The 24,006-nt window shown below is 39.9% G+C and overlaps 1 protein-coding gene across 3 annotated transcripts in view; it reads right to left on the minus strand.

Annotated features, from left to right (window-relative positions):
* Positions 1–16,085, minus strand: part of LOC138151173 (nuclear ubiquitous casein and cyclin-dependent kinase substrate 1) — a 77,678-nt gene extending 61,593 nt beyond the window's left edge. The window contains exons 1-6 of one of the 3 annotated variants that reach the window (XM_069074694.1): positions 15,911–16,085; positions 15,439–15,682; positions 11,287–11,358; positions 10,491–10,672; positions 7,633–7,754; positions 5,749–7,334 (exon numbers count right to left, since the gene is read on the minus strand). In XM_069074694.1, coding sequence (XP_068930795.1) covers positions 7,220–7,334; positions 7,633–7,754; positions 10,491–10,672; positions 11,287–11,358; positions 15,439–15,562 — 615 coding nt within the window. In that variant the 5' untranslated portion in view covers positions 15,563–15,682; positions 15,911–16,085 and the 3' untranslated portion in view covers positions 5,749–7,219. Of the gene's footprint in view, positions 1–5,748; positions 7,335–7,632; positions 7,755–10,490; positions 10,673–11,286; positions 11,359–15,438; positions 15,683–15,910 lie in introns of those variants that run through there. The other 2 variants (XM_069074692.1, XM_069074691.1) reach the window with 2 other exon arrangements.
* Positions 16,086–24,006: the final 7,921 nt, after the last annotated feature.

A 24,006-nucleotide genomic window follows, 5' to 3' on the forward strand; every position in this document is an offset into this window, starting at 1 on the left:
TTAAAAGACTTATGGCATCTTCTAAATTTGATAGTAAAAGAATATACATATTTCTCAGAAACACATGGAACTTTTTCAAAAATTGACCATATACTAGGATACAGAGATACTGCAAACAAATATAAAAAGTCAGAAATAATTAATACATCCTTTATAGACCACAATGCAATGAAAATAGAAAATGATTCAGGGACCACAAACAAATAATAAAGACCCACATGGAGACTTAAACAATAAAATCTTAAATAATGAATGGGTCAAAAGAACACATCATGGAAACAATGACTATATAATGATATATGATATGTATGAAATGATAACAAGGAAACAATATGCCAAAATTCATAAGATGTAGCTAAAGCAGTCCTCGGGGGCAGAAACATGTCTTTACAAACATATACTAATAAAATGGGGGGGAAAAGGATTAGTTAACTAAAAATGAATTTAAAAAATTAACAAATAATAAGCATGAAAGAGGAGATATTTAGAATTTTGAAGGGAAACAAACTGAAAACAAAAAATCCACAGAAATGATAAACTAGTTCTTTAAAAACTAATAAAAATGATAAACCCTTAGCTAATCTGATTAAAAAGAGGAAAAATCACATCAATAAAATAGCAAATGAGCAAAGTAAAATCACAGCAAAACCAGAAAAAATTTTTAAAAATCAGAATATATTTTGCAGTTATATATGAAAAAAAATTGAAAACACAAAGAAATAGTGGAATAGCTTCAAAAATATAAAATACTCAAACTATGAGAAGACCAAATAGAGATCTTACATAACTCGGTCTCAGAAGAGGAAATAGATCTAGCTGTAAAGGAACTGCCAACGAGAAATCTCATGGACTGAATGGATTCACAGGAGAATTCAAACAAACTTTTAATTAACAGTTATTACTCATTTTGTTGTTGTTATTCTGTCATTTCAGTCATGCCCAACTCTTTGTAACAACATTTGGGGTTTTCTTGGCAAAGATATTGGAGTGGTTTGCAATTTTCTTCTCCAGCTCATTTTACAGATGAGGAATTGAGACAAACAGGATTAGGTGACTTACCCAGGGTCACATAGCTAGTAAGTGTTAGTGCCCATACTTTACAAATTATTCTTAAAAATTAAGAAAGTGCCCTATCAGAATCCTTTTATGAGACTATAATATAGTCCTAATATTTAAAAACCAGGGAAAGATAAAATACAGAAAGCAAACTATAAGCCAACATCATTACTGAACACCGACTCAAAAATTTTAAACAAAATTTTCTATCAAACAGATAGCAATCTATCCAAGAAATCATTCATTATGACTGAGTAGAATTTATACCAGGGATGCAAGGATGGTTCAACATTAGGAAAACAATCAACATAATCAACCATATTAAAAATCAAAACATCCAAAACCACATGCTCATCTTAATAGATGCTGAAAAAGTCTTTGACATCAACATTCTTTTAGGCTAAAAAACTCTACAAAGTATAGGCATAGAGAAACTTTTTTTTAAATATCATAAAAAGCATCTATGTAAAATTAAAAGCAAGAATCATATGCAATGGTGACACCCTAGAATCTTTTCCAATAAATATGAATGAAGCAGGGATGCTCACTCTTCACTCCTATTATTTTATATGACTCTGGAAATGCCAGTGATAGCAACAAGACAAGAGAGAGAAATTATAGTAATAGGTATTAAAAGGAGATAAGCCTATTCCTATTTGCTGATGATATGATGGTTTACTTGGAAAATCCTAGAGAATCAGCAAAGATACTAAGTTTCAGGACACAAAATAAATCCTTAAAAATAATTAGCATTTCTATATAACAATAACAAAACACAAAAAGCCATATCCTATCCCAAATAACTAAAAAATGCATTAACTATCTGGAGATTGATCTTCCAAAGCATACAAAAGAATTATATAGGTTAAATTGAAAAGTGCTCCTTAAAGAAATTAAGAACAAATTAAATATCTAGAGGAATATTCAGTGCTCATGGGTAGGCCATGCCAATATAATAAAAGTGGCAATACTACTAAATTTAATTTATATTTTTAATGTTATACCAATCAAGTTAATAAAAGGATGCTTTATAGAACTTGATAAAATTCAACTGGAAAAACTAAAAATCTAGAATATCAAGAGACATGCTGAAAAGTATTAGGTACAAAAGGGGAATAGCACTTCTAGACCTCAAACTAGTTATCAAAAATATCTGGTATTGGTTAAAAAAGACAGTTAGGTGGTACAGTGCATAGAGTACTAGAGCTGAATACTAGACCTAGCTTCGTGTGACCTCAGACACTCACTAGCTGTGTGACCCTGGGCAACCACTTATCCCTGTTTTCCTCAGTTTCCTCATCTGTAAAAGAAACTGGAAAAGGAAATGGCAAACCACTCCAGTTTCTATGTCAAGAAAATCCCAAATGGGGTCATGAAGAACCAGACATGACTGAAAAGACTGCACAACAAATTGAATTCTCTCATCTCCTTCTACCCAATTTTGTTCCAAATTTGTCATCCATTGAAGATGGATGAGCTCTAGAGGTTATTTATACAATTACATATCATAGTATTAACAATAGCATTTCTTTATCTGGTTGATCTGGTCAGTACAGATCAAACTCCTTTGAATAATTATGGTTCTCATTTGGAAAGTTCTATAATATTCTGGGGCTTGATCCAATCAACATACTGTCCACCAAAAGGAATGCTTGGAGAACCTTATGATCTACAAGGAAACCCTGTTTGCCTAGGAAAACATCACAAACAGTTCATGTTAGCTAATATATCAGAACACTTCAGCTAAAGCTTATGAGGTCAGCTTGTAGTGGGAAGAACACTAGATCTGGAATCAGAAGACTCGAATTCAATTTTTTATTTTGCTATTTAATACTTATGTGACCTTGGACAAGTAGGCCACTTTTCCAATATAGATTAGTTTCCTAATTTGTTAAACAAAGGGTCTGTATGACCTCAGATAAGGGAGCTGGGAGAGATGATCTCTAAGGTCTCATCCAGTTCTAAATCCTCTAATCCTATGAATTCAGATTATACCAAAAAGCCTAAGAAAAGTAAAGATTTTTTAATTTATTAGGAAAAAAAACAATCAATAAGCATAGGGTAAAAAGTACAGGAAATAGCTCTGGCTTTCACATTAAAGTCAAAGATATATGCCTACAGGTCTCCAACAGTATTTTCTCTTGCTCTGGAATTCATTCTTTCATAGGATGTGGGAGTCATTTGTCATTAATAGCTAAAATCACCTCCATAGCTGTTGGATATTCCTTTTTCATCTGTTCTATGAGAGTAAGCAAGGAAAATAAGATTGTTCTTTTGTGGAGTCTGATCAGAGCACAGTGAAGTAATACCATAGGAGAATTCCGGATTTTCCTGACCTATGGAATTTCCAGTCATGGCCTCAGATGATGTCTTAAGTGCATATATAATATGCACTTAAAATACACTTAATAACATACAAGAAACATAAAAGCAGAACAAACTTAAAAGAATGGAAGGAAAACTAGGATAGCAACCTTTGGGCAGAGTGACCACAACCTGAAGTAAATAGAAGTTATTCAGGAGACATTAAGGAAAACATGCCACCCAGACATAGCTGATTAAGGGAGTTTTCTTGGCAATAACCAGAGGAAGTGCTCTGGAGAAACTACCTTGGAATGATGTCAGCATGTTGGATTTGTTTTTTTTTAATGCCACAACACTTTTTTTTGTCTTTATTAATTTGTTTACTTTTATTTTACAAGATTCAGTTCCACAATCCCTTGAGTTTCAAATTTTCTCCCCCTTCCTTCCCACTCCTCCCGAGCCAGGGCGGCATGCAATCAAGTATAGGATCTGCAAATACTTTCACATTAGACATTAGTCACGTTATAAAAGGATGGAATGAACAATGGGAAAGAGGAAACAAAACCAAACAAGAAAAAGAATGAGAGCAGGTAGTTTGCTTCAATCTGCATTCAACCTCTGTTCTTTCTCTGAATGTAGACATCTCTCTCCATCATGAGTTTTTTGGAGTTGTCTTATAACCCTGCATTGCTGAGAAGAGTCCACCCTATCAAAGTTGGTTGTCACACATACATTGTGTCTGTAATTGTGTACAGATTTCTCCTGGTTCTGCTCTTCTCACTCAGTATCAGTTTGAATAAGCCTCTCCAGGTAAATATGAACTCCATTACATTCATATACAACTTGTTTAGCCATTACCCAACTGATGGGCATCCCCTTAATTTCCAATTCTTTGCCACCACAAAAAGAGCTGCTATAAATATTTTTGTGCATATGGGTCTTCCTCCCACTTCTGTGATCTCTTTGGGATACAACCCTAGAAGTGGTATTGCTGGGTCAAAGGGTATGAAATTATTCATAGCCCTTTGGGCATAGTTCCAGATTGCTCTCCAGAATGGTTGAATCAGTTCACAACTCCACCAACAATGCATTAGTGTTCCAATTTTTCCACATCCTCTCCAGCATTTATCATTTTCCTGTTTTGTCATCTTAGCCAATCTGACCGGTGAGATGTGGTACTTCAGAGTTGTTTTGATTTGCATTTCTCTAATCAATAGTGATGTAGAGCATTTTTTCATATGCTTATAGATAACATTTAATTTCTTTCTCTGAAAACTGCCTGTTCATATCCTTTGACCATTTATCAATTGGGTAATGACTTGTATTATAGATTTGACTCAATTCTCTGTATATTTTAGAAATGAGGCCTTTATCAGAGATGAGCATGTTGGTTTTAACAGAATTGTAACATGAAGTTGGATACTGATGCCCCAGGGATACTATTAATGTTGACTTGGGCATTTGGCTATTTTGGTCAAATGAATTCACATCTGCAAAAAGATTAGCATCATCCTCGAGAAAGTTGGAGGCAGCTGAGGATATAGTGGGATAGCCAAGAATGCACATCTGTGTTTGGCCTTTTTTTGGAAGGGTCTTCCCATGGCACAAATGTGCTTTCTGCTTGTCTTCTAGTTCAGTATTGCTCCTTGTTTCCCTTCACTTGATGTCTTTTCTATGATTCAGAGGGTTATAACTGGCAATGACACTTACCTGTGTCCAAAAAATGATGGCCTAACACCAGCACCTAGCCTTAAATACAGACTCGCCTGGGGGGAGGGTGATAACAACCTCTGTGCTCTAAACAGTGCCCATTATATTACATCCTTGACGGTAGCATCAAGTTGGATATAATTAGAGCTATATTCACATTTCCAACCATTATAATTCTCCTTTACCCAATTCTACTTGCATATGTTATTACTATCTGTGGATAGGAAGAATATTATGGAGACAAAGTAATTAGTTAAGGTATTAGAGCAGTATTCTTTCCATCCCTTCCCTAATTAGTTCCAGGCTTATACATTGTACACTGATTGGGGGAGAGAACCAAAAAGTGCTAGCTGGCTGCCTCTAGCAATGTGTGTGAAAGACAGATAAACCCTGTGTCAGCAAATGGGAGAGAAAAGCAGAGTCAGCATTATTTTCATATTCTAATTTGGCAAAATGTGATAGATTTTTATGTTGAATGGCCAAGTAATTGTTGGGGAAAATGTTCTAATTACTGAATATTATCAGGATACTTGTAAACTGGGAATAAACAGGTAAGGCAGAGAAGACACTTTCAGTCCTTGAGGTTTTTTTTTTTAAAGAAATGTTCCCACTCTCATAATTCTCTAGACTGATCTAGTAAATGGAAGCATTTTAAGTTCACACTAAAAATCAATAACTACTAAACAAGTACATAAGGCTTTTATTTACAATTTGATCATGATTTTTTAGGACAATGGACTGGAATAAAATCAATTTCTCCTTCACAAAAGGTGACTATTACATGATGTTTACCTGAGAATACCACAGTCAAAAACCTTGTTTAAATAATAGTACAAAAGGAATCCCCACAACGGTCAACAAAATTTATTGAATACAAAAGGAATCTTTGAAAGCCTCTACAGATTGATTGTACAAAAGTTGTGTTAAACAGATTAAATTTCTCTTGGAAAGGTTTTGGCTTCTTTTCTGTCCCTGGTACCTGACCTCTGTGCTCATCACTTCCACCTTTGTGACCTATCTCGAAGCTCTAGCCCTGAATGGACAAGTGACTCCAAACAGCATTCCCATAAACTTCAATCCCATGGAAAAATTCAACCACCCAGAAATGAACTAAGGCCTGAAACAGAATCATGGGATTTTTGTCCTTAATGTTACATACATAGTAAACCTCCTTATCCCCAGGACCACACACAACCCTTCTACAACTATAAACCTTACACTATGAGCTAAGCAGCCCCTCAGAATCCAGTCTTGTTCCCTTCTCCCCTTCTCTTTGTTTCCTCCTTCTCTTAGATTCAGGGAATTTCAAAGTCCCATTTCTATCTGAGAGACACATCATAGTCAACTAATGTCTTTTGCTAAGTTGAATGAACATCAGGTTTCCCATTAACCAATCAGTCCATAAAACTGTACTCTTGTATTATGAGTTAAAAGATCTCAGAAAGACTTCCTAGTCATTTCCTCCATGTCTATATTTAGGAAGAAATACTCTCATCACACAGGACAGATGGATTTAAAGTTCTACCACTGTTAAGGACAGGGAGAGAGAAAGCCCATCATGATTCCAGAGCCTTTTCAAAACCACAAATGCAACATAAGGGCTTCTGCAGATGGCCAGGCAGGAATCAGACGCTTAAATCCAAAGTCAATCCAAAGTCCAGGACAGAGAGAACTACAAAAGTAATGATCCACAAAAGAGTTTGGCAAGAAAACATCTTGATCTTTGTTCTCTTGGTCTGAAGTCAGGATGTTGCCATCATGGAATGATAGCCTCAAGAACGGCTGGGGTTCATAATGACAAAGTGTGCTGTTTTCCGTCTACACTTACTCTAATAAAATTCAAGCCAGCTCTTAGGAAAAGGGGCATAAAAGGCCCTACTACCAGGGCCATACAGCTTGTGCCACAGGAGGAACTCAGAGCAGATATCCAACCAGTGTAGAAATATACACAGGAACTTACAGGTCTTGTCTGAGTAATGAAGTACCAGCCTGCTGGGTCAGGAGAAAATGCTCTAAAGGAACAAGGCTGGTGTTTTCTCAGTAGAAGATTCATCACAAGTTCTTAATTAGGCAGCTGAGTGGGTAGGGAAGGAAAATGAAGAGATGGTCAGACCTTCCCCATCCAAGATAAGGAAAAAGCTGCACACTATTAGCAGCAGGTCCAGCCAGGTGTGGATACAGTTTTCAGGTTGATGTAGTCACCTTGTGAGGACAGAGATGTGCTGCCTTCCCTGGTATTGGCCATCATCTGTTCAATAAGGACTCTAGGAAATAAACTAGAAGTCAGACTAAGGAAAGTCTGAAGCATAAAAGAAAAAAAGCAGACATTCTAAATTATTCTTTTTTAAAAAAAATCATCATCACTGTCCAGAAAAAAAGATGAGAGGTCTACTTAAGGAGAGGAGAGAGTCCCTGATCTGAAGCTATTGTTCTAATGTGCTCATCCTGTCCCTGTCTTGCAAGGCCCCCTGGTACAAGTGAAGCAGAAGCACGAATATAATAGATGGAAAATAATAGATGGAAAAGAATCCTACTTTCAGCACAGAGTCAATGCCTACTTACCTCATAGCTTCATTAACGTTTTTGTTCTCCTTGACTGATGTTTCAGTCCAGCCTGTGAAACCATTCTCTTTGCTGAACCGGTCAATCTGGTCCCTAGTTACTGCCCAAGGGGATAGGTCACTCTGTGGAAGTGAAGGAAAGACAAGGAAATATCATAAGATTCACAGTTAGAAAAGCTTTTTTCAAATGACTGCACTAATTCCGCCATGGACTTAACACTCAGAAAACCACTAAACAACTCTAGGGCAGCCCTCTTCACAGAGACCCCTGAAAGAAACCTAGGATCAGAATCCCAGAATTTTAGAGTTAGGACTATAGAAATAATCTAGTCTGACCTGTGTGGGGAAAGGATCAGCCCCTAGAATATACCCAACAAACAGTCATTCGACCTTTCCTTGATGTCCTTCCATGAAAGACTTCACCAAAGCCCATTACTTACTAAGACAGCCCATTCTGCCTTTGGGCAGATCTAATGATTAGGGATAATATCCAAATATGAAGCCTAAATTCGCCTCTTTGTAGCTTCTACTCCTTGCTCTTGATTTCTACCTCTGGGTAAAAAGAACAAGTTTAATCTCTCTCCTACATGACAATCTTTCAAACATTTGAAGACAGCTATCATGTGCCCCCCAAGTCTTTTCTTCTTCAGGCTAAATAGTCCCAGTTTCTTCACTAATCCTTGTATAGACTCAAGACTCTTCATGATCTTGGTTGGCCTCCTCTAAACATTCTCCAACCTATAAATGTCCTTCCTAAATTATCGCCTAGAACATAATATTCCATATGTAGTCTGACCAGGGAGGACACGAGGTGGAGTCGTGGATAGAGTGTTGAGTCTGGAATCAGGAAGACTTCCCAAGTTCAAATCTGGCCTCAGACACTTAGTAGCTGTGTGACTTATGGGCATGTCATTTAACCTTGTTTGCCTCAGTTTCCTCATATATAGAATGGGCTGGAGAAGAAAATACCAAACCACTCCAGACAAGAAAACCCCAAATGGGGTCATAAAGAGTCAGCCGTTACTGAAATGACTAAACAACAGGTTGTAGCTCGAATAATGCAGCCCAAGGGAGACATCTCTGAAAGAAGTTGTGTGGCATAGTAAAATAAAGCATTGAACATGGAGTCAGGAAGACCTGGGCTCAAGTTCTTCCCTTTCTATTTACTAGCCTGGGTGACAACAGTCAAGCCCCTCAAACTCTGACCCTCTGTTTCCTCATCTCTAAAATGAGGGAGTTGGGGAAGGTGGACCTTAGGGTCCCTTCTTCTAAAGTTCTAAATCTATGATCCTATGGTACCATTGCCCTCCAACTAAAGAATTTTGGTCAAAGCAACGCTCCATCATGAGTTCAGAAGAATGATGATGAAGCAGGCTACCCATCTCTTGACAGAGGGATGATAGACTAGAGGTGCAATGGAAGACATGCATTTTTGAACACGGCCAACGTGTGGATCTGTTTTGCTTGACTGTGTTTATTTGTTATCAGAGTTGGGAAGGTGGAGAGATGGGGAAGAGTTAGTGATAGAGATGGAAAAAAAGAAAAGAAAAGAAAGAATGGAGTGTCAATATAATATATATATATTTTTAAAGCAATTGGGGTTAAGTATCTTGCTCAATTGCCAGTTATTTTGTGTGGGTGTTAAGTATCTGAGGCCGGAACTGATCCTGGGTCTCCCGACACTGGGGCTGGTGCTCTTACTCACTACGCCACCTAGCTGCCCTGTCAATATAATATTTTTAAAACATACTAAAGAAAACAAATATTTTTAAAGGGGACACAAACAGGGCAATTTTGTTACTGTGTTAAATTTAACTTACACTTAATCTTCTTCCTTGTATACTGAACTGTTTGTATTTGTTGATGACTGTTAAGTTGATAATTTAAAAAAAAGAAAAATTTTAAAAATGCAGCCCAAGATCATACTAGTTTTTTTGGCTGCCACTTCACACTGCTGACTCAAATAAAGTTTGCAGTCGACTAATAATACCCCAAGATCTTTTTAAACTGCATCTAACTATGCCTCTTCCATCTTGTAGTTGTAAAGTTAACTTATTGAACCCAAGTTTGTAGTAATTTATATCTATCTCTATCAAATTTCATCTTCTTAGCTGTCATCCACTGACACAGCTATCCCTCCTAGCTTTGTCCACTGGCAAATTTAATGAGCCTGCCATCTATGTTTTTTTTCCAAGCTGTTGATGAAAATGTCAAACACAAATTCCTGTGACACTTCATTTAAGATGTTCTTCTAGGATGACATCAAACCATTAAGGATTACCCTTTGGATCTAGCCATTCAATGAGAGCTCAGTCATTCTAACTGTACTCTCATCTAGCCCTTCTCTCTACTTCTTCCAAAAGAAATAACATGAGAGACTTTTTTTCTGGTCTTTTTGGAGGGGGCAATGCAGGGCAATTGGGGTTAAGTGATTTGCCCAAAGTCACATAGCTAGTAAATGCTAAGTGTCTGAGGTTGGATTTGAACTCAGCTCCTTCTGACTCTAGGGCCACTGTACCACCTAGCTACCCCCTATAAAAGACTTTATCAGATAGTGTTGCCCAGATCTGTCAGTTTAATACCAGATGACTGTACCAAACCCAGAGGTCTAGAATCACTGAGTAAGCCAGTTATGACATCTCTCTGATCATAGCTGAAGTGATAAAGTAGGGGCAGCTGGGTGGTACAGTGGATAGAGCACCAGTCCTGGAGTCAGGAGGACCTGAGTTCAAATATGACCTCAGACACTTGCTAGCTATATGACCCTGGGCAAGTGACTTGATTCCAATTGCCTCCAAAAAAAAAAGTGATAAAGTACATTTTTTTGAGCTGTACACACAGAAACACACACACACACACCTTGTTGGCTAATAACAGGCAAGGCACAGGCTCTCCACTGGGCAGTGTGAGCTTACAATCCAAGTCTTGCTTCCACCTCTGGCTGTTGCTGAAGGTGGTGGCGTTGGTGACGTCAAACATTATGACACAGGCTGAGGCATCCCGATAGTATAGACGAGTCATGGAAGTGAATCGCTCTTGGCCTAGCAGGAAGCAAGAGGTACTTGGTTTTCAAAGGGGTAGTGCTTAAGACTGTCCTGGGACCTCTACTTCCCTTCTTCAGTCCACTTTTATTGGACCACCTAGCAGCTCATAGAAATTCTATCTTGTTTTCCTGCTCAGACAGATGAAAACCCAGGAAGGGGGGAATAGTACCTTGATTATTGTGGAGGCAGCCAGCCTGCTGTGATAAGGATACTCACTTCCCTAATTGGACCTTACTTAATCACAGAAATAAAGATCAATGCAGTCATTTCAGAGATAAAGTTTCCAGTTTCACAAGTCTTCAAGTTTCCAAAGATTCTCCACCATTTTTCAGTTTTTAAAAACTATTCCTGAGGGGCAGCCTGCTCAGTGAGTAAGAGCACCGGCCCCAGAGTCAGGATGACCTGGGATCAAATCTGGGCTCAGATACTTAGCACCATACCCAGAAATAACTGGCCATGTAAACTTGAGCAAGTTACTTAACCCCAATTGCTTAAAAAAAAAAAAAAACTATTCCTGGTTTTGCCACCAGGCTCATTCCCTCTGAGGATACTCAAATAAAACAGATTCCTTCCCCATCCCTACTATTAATGGCACTATTTTTCCTACTTACCTGCAATATCCCATAGCTGGAGCCGCACCATTTCTGAATTGGACCACTGGACAACCTTCAGAGCAAAGTCCACTGCAAAATCCCAAGCAAAAGTTAAAATCTCAGGAACTAAGAGGTGTGTATAGCTGTGTGTGTGTGTGTGTGTGTGTGTGTGTGAGAGAGAGAGAGAGAGAGAGAGAGAGAGAGAGAGAGAGAGAGAGAGAGAGAGAGAGAGAGAGAGAGAGGAGTCAAGCCTTCAAAATACATGCATAAGAGAGGGGAGGGGAAATTTGGGATAACTATTGAAAGGTAGTCAGTTAGATGCCAACTATAGCAAATGTCTGCTTTGTTGAATCATCAACCACATCCTCCTTATTATGCATAGGTTCACTCCAAAGCTCTGTCTTCTTTCTATATTCTCTTATGTGATCTCATCAGTTCTGGTGAGTTCATTCATCATCTCTTTGCAGATGACTCCCAAATATGAATCTCTAGAACTTGTTTATCTCCTAAGTGCCAACCCTGTACCACCAATTTCCTGCTGAGTACTTCCATCTGAATTTCCCATAGGCATCACAAATTCAAACTCATCATCTTTCATCTACAAAACCCACCATTCTTCCAAACTTCCCTACTTCAGTCAAAGGTGTTACTATCCTTCCAATCCCCCAGGTTCACAACCTTGGAGGCACTCTCAATCCTTCCCTCTCCCATACCCCATCTAGTCAATCAGTAGCCAAGTCCCGTCTACCTTCCCAACAACCTTTGCATCTGCCCTCTTCTTTCTACTCACAAAGTCATTATGTCCACTGATCCCCTTACCACTTCTGGCCAGAGCTACCGTAATAGTTTTCTAATTGGTCAAGTTAATCCCCTTTCCAATCAGTCTTCTACACAGATGCCAAACTGATACACCTAAAAGCAGAGGTTTCACCATATCCCTCCCTTGCTGAGAAGTTTCAGTGGTTCCCAACTTCCTCCAAGATGAAAGACAAAACTCCTGTCTCTGGCATTTAAAGCCATCATAAAATAACTCCATCCTCTCCTTTCAGACTGATATGGTTTTTGCATTACTACCCTGATCCAAACTGGCCTCCATGTTGCTTCCTATACAGGATGTCCTGTCCCCTGCCTCCGAGTCTCTCCCCATGCTGGAATGCTTTTCTTTCTTACCTCGGAACCCCAACCTCCCTTCAATTATTGATCCTGGTCACTTCCTTTCCTAATCCCCTCAGTTGTTACTACACTTCTCTTCCTAACCCTCCAAAGAAAATCACTTTGTATCTACTAATCTGTGTACATGTTGTTCCCTTCCCCCAGAACATAACCTCCTAGAGGGCAGAATCTGTTCTGTGTTTGTAACCCCAGCTTAATAAGTGATTATTAAATTAAATCCCTGAATATGGGCAGTGTAGTGCAGTGGAAAGAGAGCCAGATTTGGAGTCAGAAGATCTGGGTTTGAATATCAAACTTGTATTACTTTCTTTATGCCATTGGGCAAGTTACTTCTCTTCTCTTGGCCTCAAGTTTCCTCATCTGTAAATTGAGGGGTTTGGATTAAATGGACTCTGAGGTCCCTTCCAGCTCTCTAAATATATGAACTATATTTTCTGGTTAAGGAAAAATTGGAGCAACCACTAATTATTATTATCTGTACTCTTCAATCAACAGTCATGAAATGTAGGGCTCTCACTACAGGGGGATGGAAAAAGGGAAAAGAAAGAAAGACAGAAAGACAGAAAGGATGGAAGAAGTAAGGAAGGAAAGTGAGATTGGTAGAACCAGAATTTTGTACACACTGATGACAACATATTTGGAAGAGGCATCATGGAATGGAGTATCAAAGTCCAGCCTTATCAGGAAGGTCTCCCTGGCAGTTCCAGTTCGGTTTCTGACACAGAGGCTCAACATTTGGGCAACCCTCTGTAAATGACAGGTAAGAATTCTAGCTCTTTGCAAGTAAGGATTATTTCATCCTTTGTACTTATTTCCCCAGAGTAGTATGGTGCCTAACACACAGGCACTCAATAAATGCCTGTTGATTGGTTAATGAATAGCTGATCTGCATTGGAAGGAGTTTCCATACCAGGTATTCCCTATATTGAGGAAACTCTCTGTCTAGAGATAAGTATCTAGTTTAGTATGATTAAAATAAAATTATATTTTAATAATAATATGAGATAACATGATATAGTGCAGTAGTGTCAAACTCAGAGGCTGCAAGACTCCCCAGTGCATCTAAACCAGATTAAAATGTAATTGGGAAATGTTTGACAAGATAAAAAAAAACAACACAATACTGATAACATTAATTTTTTTATTTTCTAGGTTAATATGCATCCCATAGGATGAGTGGATCCATATCCATAGTGGATAGAGAGCTGGCCTCAAATCCAGGAAGACCTATGTTCAAGTTCCATTTCTGACATATACTATCTGTGTTACCTTGGGCAAATCACTTAACCTCCCAGTGTTCTGGACAGTTCTTGAAGACTATAGTCAGAAGAAAAGGGAGCTTCCTCACCAGGAAGTTCCTTATCCCAGTTAAATCACAGGTCTGTTTCCTGTCTCAAATAATACTTTGTAAGTCACTCCAATTTTACTGGATAACTATGTGTTTATCTCCAGATCTGGGTTTCCATCATGGACACTCAGTATGGAAACCCCTTTAAATATGTATTATATAACACATTTAGGTAAATATTTAATAAATAAAACTGAAATATATATTTAATAAGCAAAACTAAGGGCAACTAGGTAGCACAGTGGAACAGAGTTTGGGGCCTGGAGTCAGGAAGACTAATCTTCATGAGTTCCAAGTCTGACCTCAGATATTTATCAGCTGTGTGACCTGGGGCAAGTTGACTTAACCCTGTTTGCCTCAGTTTCTCATACGTAAAATAAGCTGGAGAAGGAAATGGTAAGCCACTCTAGTATCTTTGCCAAGAAAACCCCAAATGGGGTCATAAAGAGTCTAACATGACCAAACAAAAACAAAGCTAAAAGGAACTTGTGAACTACCTAGAAAAAGACAGAGCAAATGCAAAAGCTGCTTGGTTAGTTTATTTGGTTCTACTTTGATAAGCATGAACGGTTCTACCAAGATTTCATTCTGAATGACTACATTTATAATTTTTTTAAATTAGTATAAAAAAGTCCCTCTAACAGGGACAGCATTCTAAGTCCCCTCTTCTGCCTGCTACATACATGCATCCTTTCCCATTAAATAAAAGGCATCTCTGTTGACAATGTCAGAGCTCTGGCTGAGTACACAGGCCACTACAGAGAAAGAAATTAATTGTTGGTGAGTGTTCACTCTCTTTAGGTCCTTCTGCTCCTCTGAGGAGTGAAGTTGTGCATCTCTCTAAATCCTCTTCAAACAACTCCTATTCTAAGTCCCTGGCGATACATCATCGGTAAACCTCACAAAAGTGTTCTGTGGGGTGGGGAGGGGTGGGCAGGGTGGTGAATTTTTCCATGACTCCTAAAACAAAGCTACAAGATCCCTCACTTCTCTGAAAGTCTTTCTAGGAATCATACACATCCACTCAGCCTCCTTAGTTCACCCAAGTTATCTGCCTTTCCCCATTTCTGAGAGATTCTCCCAGAGGGCCAGAGACCCCTGTGTGTGCTATGACAGCAGCCCTAGCTAAAAAAAAAAAAAAAAGGCCTTGTGGGGAAGTGGAAAGAATATATTTCCTTTGGAATCAGAATTTTAGTCCCAGCTTCATGGATATTTGACTTCTCACTTTCTTGTCTGTAAAATGGGGATAATATTATTTGTATTACCTCCTTCACAGGCTACTTATATAAAAGTATGCTGCTGTTATTAGTAGTTTCCAAAGAGCTCAGCTGCCTTCTACACTCCCTTAATCTAATATAAAAATACGTCTGGCCCTGAAAATCAGAGAGGCCCCCAGGAAGAGGCTTGGGTCTGGAGGTACAGTCGGACTTTGAAAACTTAGCAACTACTCTGGGCCGCCTCCCTTCTCATCGTCTTCACCAGCTGAGCCAAGGGTACGTCACTACCCAAATCAATCCAGTCCTGCACCTGGGCCACAAGTTGCCCACCTGGCCCCAAAGACACCTGCTCCAAACCACCATCCCGAGCTGGGGACAGAAGAGGCTTCCTAAACTGGGTTAGGCTGCCCCTCTCCCCGCCCCGGCTCTCACCTCCCACGGTGGACTTGTAGTGTTTGCTGAACGTGTCCTGGCAGTACCTCTGCACGAGGGACGTCTTGCCCACCGCGGCGTCTCCCACCACCAGCACCTTGAACAGGTAGTCTCGGCTGCCCATGGCCCGTAGGAGTTCGGGAGATGAGACGCGAAATCACAAGGGGTGAGGACGGGGCGGGAGAGTCCTCAAGTTACAGTAACTGCTTGAACTTCTCTGGCGCTCACTTTGATGGGGCTTACACTGATGAGAAAGCGAAAAAAGGGAAACTTTGCAGCCATCCACAGACGCTTCCTGGGTGGGGCGCGCAGGGCGAAGGCGGCCGGGCTGACCCCCCTCTCTGCACCACCCTACACTTTTCCTCCCTCTCCCAACCTAAACCCTCTGGCCAAGAAGGATGCTCCGGGATGCCGCCTGGCGCCACGGAGTCCCCCCAGTCAAGGGCTAAGCGGCCAACTTCGGTCCACTCACCGAAGCCCGGGAGGCAGATTTCCCGTGTAACGCAACGGATCCGAGCCGAGAAGGGAAGCGGCCAAGGCTCCCAGAAACCCAAGTCCAAGTCCAGGTCCACATTCTGCTCAACCCTTTTACTTGCCCACCCCCTGCCCGTCACGTGCGGGAGAGGTCCCAGGACTACATTTCCCAGCATGCCCCGTAGCATAGAAAATAAGAAGCAGGGAGATGCTCGCCCGAATGGCCTCTTGGGAAATGTAGTCATTGTGTTGAAAGTTTCGTGGGGGCCTGGGTCACTAAATTCCTGCAGGGTGTTTCTTCGGGAACACCAGCGTTAGTTCAAAATTGAAATCTAGAGTGTTTGGACTGGAAGTGCGAGGTAATTTGGCTTACGTGAAGAGAGTGCAGATTTCAAAACCAGAAAGATATGTGTTTGAGCTCTAGGTGAGAAATAAACCAGTAACTTCTCTGGACTCTGGTATCTAGGCAATTGTCTAAGACGGGAGTTTTTAACTTGGGCTTCTGAGGGTCTTTAAATTGGATAGGGGGAAAAAATTGCATCTTTATTTTCACTGAGCTCAACCGAAATTTACCATTTCCTTCAATTACGAATACAGGCAACAAATTTTATTCAGAGGAGTTCGTAGGGCTTCACCAAACTGACACAAAAATGTTAAGAAACCTTGCAGAGAAGGTACCTGCCTGCACTAGTATAGGGAGTTTCTTCGCCCCAAGTTCTCTATTCTAATGAAACCACAGGTCTCTGTCCTTGGGCTGGAAAGTGCTTTGACAGGCCTTCTCATGGCTGCCCATCTCAGAAGGCTGAGAACCTCTTTAAGAGACAGCCCAAATGGAAAAAGCCCTGAACCTGGAGTCAAAAGGCCTGGGTTGAAGGCTTGGCTTTAATAAATCACTAGTCAGGGGATTATGGATAAGTCTACTGACCTTCTGAGCCTCGATTTTCTCAGCTGTAAAATATGACTATGTTGTGTAACAGATATTCTGGGCTGATCTTCGAGTCAGGAAGACCTAGTTGTGTGACCATGGGTGAGTTACTTAATCTCTCAATTGCCAAGACAAACTTCTAAGCTAAGGCTACAAGGTACAGACAAAAATCTTTGTTGAATTGAATTGTATTCTACTACATCCCTGTCAGAAAATTCTTTAAATCTAATGTCCAGGTCAGGCAGTTGAGGGAAAGCTTGTCCTGAGATCCCAGCCCTTGAATGGACTGGCCCATAGGATATGAGTGATATGTAACACAAGGCATACCAACATAAACCAATGGCAAGTGATGTTTCCCTATTCCCGTGTCATAGTCACTGTCCCAACCACAGTGATCATAATTCGTGCTCAGAAGATATGTATTAAGCACTGTGTGTCAGTCACTGTGCTAAGTGCTGGGGGTTGTCATTTGTCCTTCATTCTTGAAGAGGACCATGACATCAGGAAGGTGACGTTATGACATGCAAGTGAATTGGATTTAAGTGAGAGAGAGCTGTGCAAGGTCATCCTCTTCTCTGGAGCCATCTGGATCCAGTGGCCAGATATCGATTAGGATGACTGAAGATGGCCCTGAATGCGGTGGGAGACCTTGGCCTTTAAAGAGAGGCATAAACAGACCCTGTTCTCAAGGTTCTCACAGACTAATGGAGAGACAAGATGTACATAACTAGGTATATGCATGATAAATACAAAGTTGATGGAAAGTAATATGAAAGGGGAAGGCATTAGTAGTGGGAAGGGGGGTTGTGGTGCTGATATTGTTCACTCATCATCATATTCTACTCTTATTTGCAAGACTAATGTATTTATTTTATCAGTCAACAGAAATTTCTGACTACCTTTCCCTACTGCCAGAATAGTTATATTCACCCACCCGCAAGGCCCCAAAGGAAACAGGATGTTTGTTTGTTAGCATGTGAAATAATCTGTTCTTTTTATACATTTTTCCAGAAAAAAAAAAAAAAGAGAGCAGTAGCATCCTTGGGAACTCTGAGTGAATTCTTCTTGGAGGACGTGAGCCCAAAAACCATAGTTATACTAACTCTAAAGATAATCATTGTTTTCTCTGGCCTACTTGGCCTAAATTACTATTTACCCTGGGTAAGTCTGTCTTGAGTCAACTACCAAAATTAGACAGGCTATCTCATCCACCTCCCTTTCAAATGGCCTCTTCTCAGTTCTCATTCTCCTTGACCTTTCTTGGGTATTTGATACCGTTGATCATTCACCCCTGGAAATCTTTTCCTCTTGCCTTCCATGACTCTATACTTTATGCATTCTAATTATGCCTTTTTCTCCATTTCCTCTTGCTTTTCTACCTCCTGATCATGAGTATCCTCACAGTCCTATGACCCCTACATTCTCTCTGTACATTTTTTCCTTAGTGAACTGAACTAGTCCCATGGCTTCAACAGTCACTTCTATGTGAATTGTTTTTGTTGTTGTTGTTGTTGTTGAGATGTCCTGTGGCATTACTGAGAGAGCAGTGACAGAAAGATTTAGATTCAAATTGAACCTCTGATTTTTGCTACCTACACAAACATGACCAAGTCCCTTAACCTCTTTGAAGCCTGAGTAACTCTCCAAGACTATGCTTAGCAGTGGAAGGAGTTCCCACACCCATGAAATAATAAGTTTTTGAGATATTCTTCTGATTAAATAGAAATCTCCAAGTTGTATATCTCCAGCTGACTATGAGGTATCTCCACTTGAATATTCTGCCATAAACACAAACTCAACATGTCCCAAACTGAATTCATAATTTCCCTTCCATGTAACTCTTGTTACTCTGGTGGGAGTATGCTCCCTTTATATCTGAGCAGAATTGAGGATCAATAGGAGCAATGAAAAGAAGGGTCAGGTGGTTTCCTTTACAATGCTTTAAAAAAATATTTAGGGGTGGCTACATGGCACAGTGAATAGAGCAGTGGCCCTGGAGTCAGGAGGACCTGAGTTCAAATCTAGCCTCAGACATTTAACACTTACTAGCCTTGTGACCTTGGGCAAGTCACTTAACCCCAATTGCCCTGCCTTCTCCCCTCCAAAAAGCAAAAACAAAAACTATTTTTTGTAGATAGAAATAGTCACATGTGTAGGTGTCTGTCAAGTTCAGAATAACAATACATTTTAAAAATTATATTTGCATGATGCCCTTTTAGGTATCAATCAAATATTGGGTCTGAGACTATGAATGGCTCAATTGCATTAGAAAAAAGCAGCAGAGATGATGCACTTTGTTCCTTCTTCTCCAACAGATACTCACTACCTTTGCCTTAAGCCATTTATTTATGTGAGACAGGACAGGAGTCAGAGAAATGTTCTGGCATGCTCACCATAAGTTAGGATGATATCCTTCACCATCCATGAATCGGGGAGAATGGCCAAGAAGATGAAAAGCTGTCTGTCTCTCACCACCTGCCTGGGAGGTGACAAATATCAGCGCTGAGGCCCTAAGGAAACAGAATTGGAATGACTTCTGACAATCTTACATAAAGAATTTCTGACCTTTCTGAAAGAACACAGTCACACTCCAGCTGAGCCTGAGGTTGGATGTGTTGGATATTATAGCTCCCTATCAAAGAGTGAGTCTGTGGAGTCCTGGGAATCAACCTACCACTGATGTCACACCATGTAAGGAGCCATCCCAGGAGTGGGGAAATCTTTCTGGCTCAACCCAGCAGCAGATAGACTTATCCTGCAGAGATGCTATGCCCTGTGAAGAACAGGCCTAGAAGAGTCACCTGTCCCTCTCTAACCCCATATCCCACAGCAAACTTTGTGAGTGCTCTCTGGAGAGAGAAAGGACAGCATGGCCCTGCAGCTCCATAGTTAGGAGTTTTCCTGGCCACACAGATTCCCTATGCATGTGCCTTTACTACCATGGTAAATTTGCTCCCACTCTCCTTCCCAAGGATTCTGTGGGTATTTGTAGGATGTACCACAGGTGTTGGGGGCCTTTGTATCTACTATTCTTGCTGTGACATTTGTGTAAATTCCTTTTCTATGAGCTAATTGACTAAACTTGCTAATTAATGGGAAAGTAAATCACTGGGAACTTGTGAGCTACGGTGCTGAGTAAGTGTTAGAAAGTACCAAGTATAATCACACACAGAGTTAATACTAGAACCAGAGGTAGAAGTTGTCCCTTTGGAAACTTGACCTTCCAAGGCAAGTGAGAGTTGAAGGAGTGAGCCTAGGGTTGGTGTTACACTTCTGTATATCCATAATTCCATGAGTGAGAATTGCTGCCTCCAGCAGTACAAAATTAATCCCTTAGGGTTCCCTATCCAGGCATTCTTGCTTTGCCTTAGTAAATCCATCAGGGGATCTACTCGATGTGTTAAAGATCTTCCTCCTCTTTTGCTAGGGGCAGAGAGGTTATGCAGCAGATTCAGTGATGGACTTGGGTCAGAAAGACCTGGGTTCAAATTCAGCCAGATACGCTTACTAACTCTTTGACCCTGGGCAAGTCACATATTGTGGGGAATCACAGAGATAGTGTGGGTAACCATAAGGCAGTCAACTGAGAATTCCCTTCCAAAACTGATGGTCGTTTTGATTTGATTACCGTTCCTAGAGCAAGAAGTGGAAGGAGGTGGAGGGGGGTTACACACAGCAGGCTGGATGTCCTAGGTCAATGGAACATAGAGCAAGCATAGTCTGGGGGCAATTAGATACAGAAGTTTAGGTAAATTTGTACTCACTCACCAATAAATTTTGCATTCATTCTAGCCAGCTTCTTGGCTTTTCCTTCATTATCTGTTGACCAGTCATATCCATGCCAGATAAATGTTTGGACAGTGTCAAACCTGAGGGTATTGACTCCCCTGGGGATTAGGGTATGTTTTCAGGAAGCCCTTTGTCCTTATCCTTCCCACCTTATCCCTATTCCATTCCTTCAGTGAAATATTTCATACAAAACAGACAAACTTTTAGAAATGATTGACAAGGTACCTTGTGACTTTCCGATAGCCAGTCTTGAAGTTTTATCTAGGGGTAGAAGCAAGGAGTGAGGGCACCAGAGCAGAACCAGGCTGACTCAGACCCTTCCAAGTGCTGGTAGCCAAGCCCTGGAATATATGGGGCTTTGGGGGAGGGGAGCAGCTTGGTTAAGTATCAGGGGCCTAGTTGAACAGTTTCCAGCAAGATGCCCAAGCAACCTTCCTGAGAGGGAGGCTGACAGATTCATAGGGCTTTTTGCCAAGGACTTCTCTCCTGACTAATGCTTCAAGTCAAGTGACAGGAAAAAAACAGAAATGGGCCTAGGCCTACAGTTGAATGTGGTAGTGCCTAGGCCAAGCCTAACTTGCATCTTTTTAAAAAATCAAATAATTTATTTTTAGTTTTCAACATTTTACTTTCATAAGTTTTAAACTTTCTCCCCGCTCCCTCCCCAAGACGACTTGCAATCTGATATGGGCTCTACACATACATTCCTATTAAACACATTTTCACATTAGTCATGTTGCATAGAAGAATTATAATGAATGGAAAAAACCATGAGAAAGAAGAAAAACCCCAGTAAAACAATATGTACAATGACTACAAAAATGTAAATGGAAAGAATAACCACCCCTGGATATCATGTAAATAAAACAACCAAACTTAGCTCCAGAAAAGAAATGAAAAAATGTACCTTCCTCTCTTTTTTGAAGAGGTGGAGACTATGGGTATAGAATATCATATATGCCATCAGATGTGGTTGATGTGTTGGTTATTTTTTTGCTGAACTACTTTTTTTTTCCCTATTAAAAGATTCTTTGTTACAAGGCTGGGTCACTGTGTAGGAGAGAAGAGAAGGATGTATTGAGAAATGGTGGTATATAAGCAAAATATAGCAATGAAAATTTATTTTTTAAAAAACACAAAAAATCTAGGTGGACCATGCTCAGTATTTCCCTAATCTGCCAGTGTGGTGACCATGTATAAAAGGGAAATTAGTTTAGTCTGACATTACCTGCTCCTGAAGAAGCCATATTAGTTCTTGGTAACCAATGTTTCTTTTTTAGATATTCACTCTTCTTTTAGAATAATGTTAAAAAATAATGTGTGTTGTCTCCCCTAATTAGAATCTCTCCAGCTTCTAATGCCTTCCTCTCTGAGGTTGCCTTCCATATACTTTATATTTATCATCTATGTAGTCTCCCATTAGAATATGCCCTCCTTAAGGATGTATCGCCTGGTAGAGAGGTTGCTGGATCAAACGGTACAAACATTTTAATTACTTTTCTTGCATAATTCCAAATTGAAATTCAGAATAGTTGAGCTATTCCACAGATCCACCAACTAGAGTAGGTACCTGCCTTCCCACAGTTTCACCAGCATTGATTAAACAATCAATGTTTTGTTGTTGTTGTTTGTTGTTTTGCCAAAGTTGAATGAAATGAGGTAAAATCCTCAGAGTTGCTTTGACATGTACTTCTCTTACAATTAGTTATTTGGAGCAAGTTTTCATGAAGTCATTTATGGTTTGCTAACCTTTTTTTAAAAACTGTTCATATTGGGGTGGCTAGGTGGTACAGTGAATAGAGCACCGGCCCTGGAGTCAGGAGGACCTGAGTTCAAATGTGACCTCAGACACTTGACACACTTACTAGCTGTGTGACTTTGGGCAAGTCACTTAACCCCAATTGCTCTCCAAAAAGCAAAAAAACCCAAAACAAATTAAAAACTGTTCATATCTTTTGACCATTTATGTACTGGAGAATGGCTCTAGGTTTTTTTATCTCTCAATTCCATGTGTGTTTTGGAAATAGTGATATTGATGCAAATATTTTCCATCAGTCTACCATTTCTCTTTGAATGTTTTCTTTATTAATCCATTCCCTGTGTATCTAAAGAAGTATCTTTAGACAATTCCTTTTTCCCATTCTTTTTGAAATTGTCTATTTTTGTATCTTTAGACTTTCATTCTTGAGAGTTTCTCATCTTCTGTATTGACTTCCTCAGTAGAATTTTAGGCTGTGGGAATCTGTCTTCACTTCCTATTAATACTCTGAAGGCTGCTTTCTGCTTTCCCCAAATCTGCAGCATATGTCAGCCAATACTTTCCTCTCTTTTTAGATCACAAATTCTAAGATGGCATGGTAACATATCCAGGGTTCCTATTGTTTCCACTCTAGTAACCAACTTTCTTGATAAGAATTATATCCATACTACAAGTTAGATTAAGATATATAGATGGAAATAAAGCAATTGGGGTTAAGTAACTTGCTCAAGGTTACATGGCCAGTTATTTCTGGGTGTGGTGCTAAGTATCTGAGCCCGGATTTGATCCAGGTCATCCCGACACTGGAGCTGGTGCTCTTTACTTGCTGAGCCACCTGGCTGCCTAAGCAATTGGGGTTAAGTAACTTGCTCAAGGTTACACGGCAAGGTATTTCTGGGTGGGTGCTAAGTGTCTGAGCCTGGATTCGATCCCCAGGTCATCCCTACACTGGAGCCGGTGCTCTTATTCCCTGTGCTACCTGGCTGCCCCATAGATGGAAAGTTTATCAGATTTGGAGATAACACAAAGCTGGAAGTGACAACTATTATATACAGGATGGTGCAGAATACAAAAAGACTTCTCTGCAAGCTAGAATACTGGGCTAAAAACTAAGAAATGAAATTTTAATACCTGGGTTCAAAGAATCAACTTGAAAAGTACAAGGTGGGGAAGGCATGGCTAGAAAGAAATTTGTCTCCAAAAGTTTTGTAGATTTTGGTGCGCTACAAATTCAGAATGAGTCCAGTGTGTGATGTGGCTGCCAAAGAAACTCGTGACCTCAGACTTCATTAAGACAGACATCATTACTAAGCTTGTCCCCAAAGAAGAGATGAGAGAATCAACCTTCCCTTCTTTGCAGATGTGGGGGAGGGGTCTCTAGGTGTCATACTTGGTTGATGTATTGGTTAGTTTTGTTGATTTTTCTCTCTTCCCATCCATGTATTTTTTATTCTTTGTTACAAGAGATGGCTCATTGGATAGAAGGGGAGGGATGTGTTTTGAAATGAAGGTAATGTAAAAACAAAAGAAGTCTTTAAAAAATTTTCAGTGTTTATATATATGTATACATATACATATATATATATATATATATATATATATATATATATATATATATATA

Source organism: Petaurus breviceps, unplaced genomic scaffold, assembly GCF_028583685.1.
Source record: "Petaurus breviceps papuanus isolate PSGF00001 unplaced genomic scaffold, PetGlider_PUasm1.0 90895, whole genome shotgun sequence".
NCBI classification, from domain to species: Eukaryota; Metazoa; Chordata; class Mammalia; order Diprotodontia; family Petauridae; genus Petaurus; species Petaurus breviceps.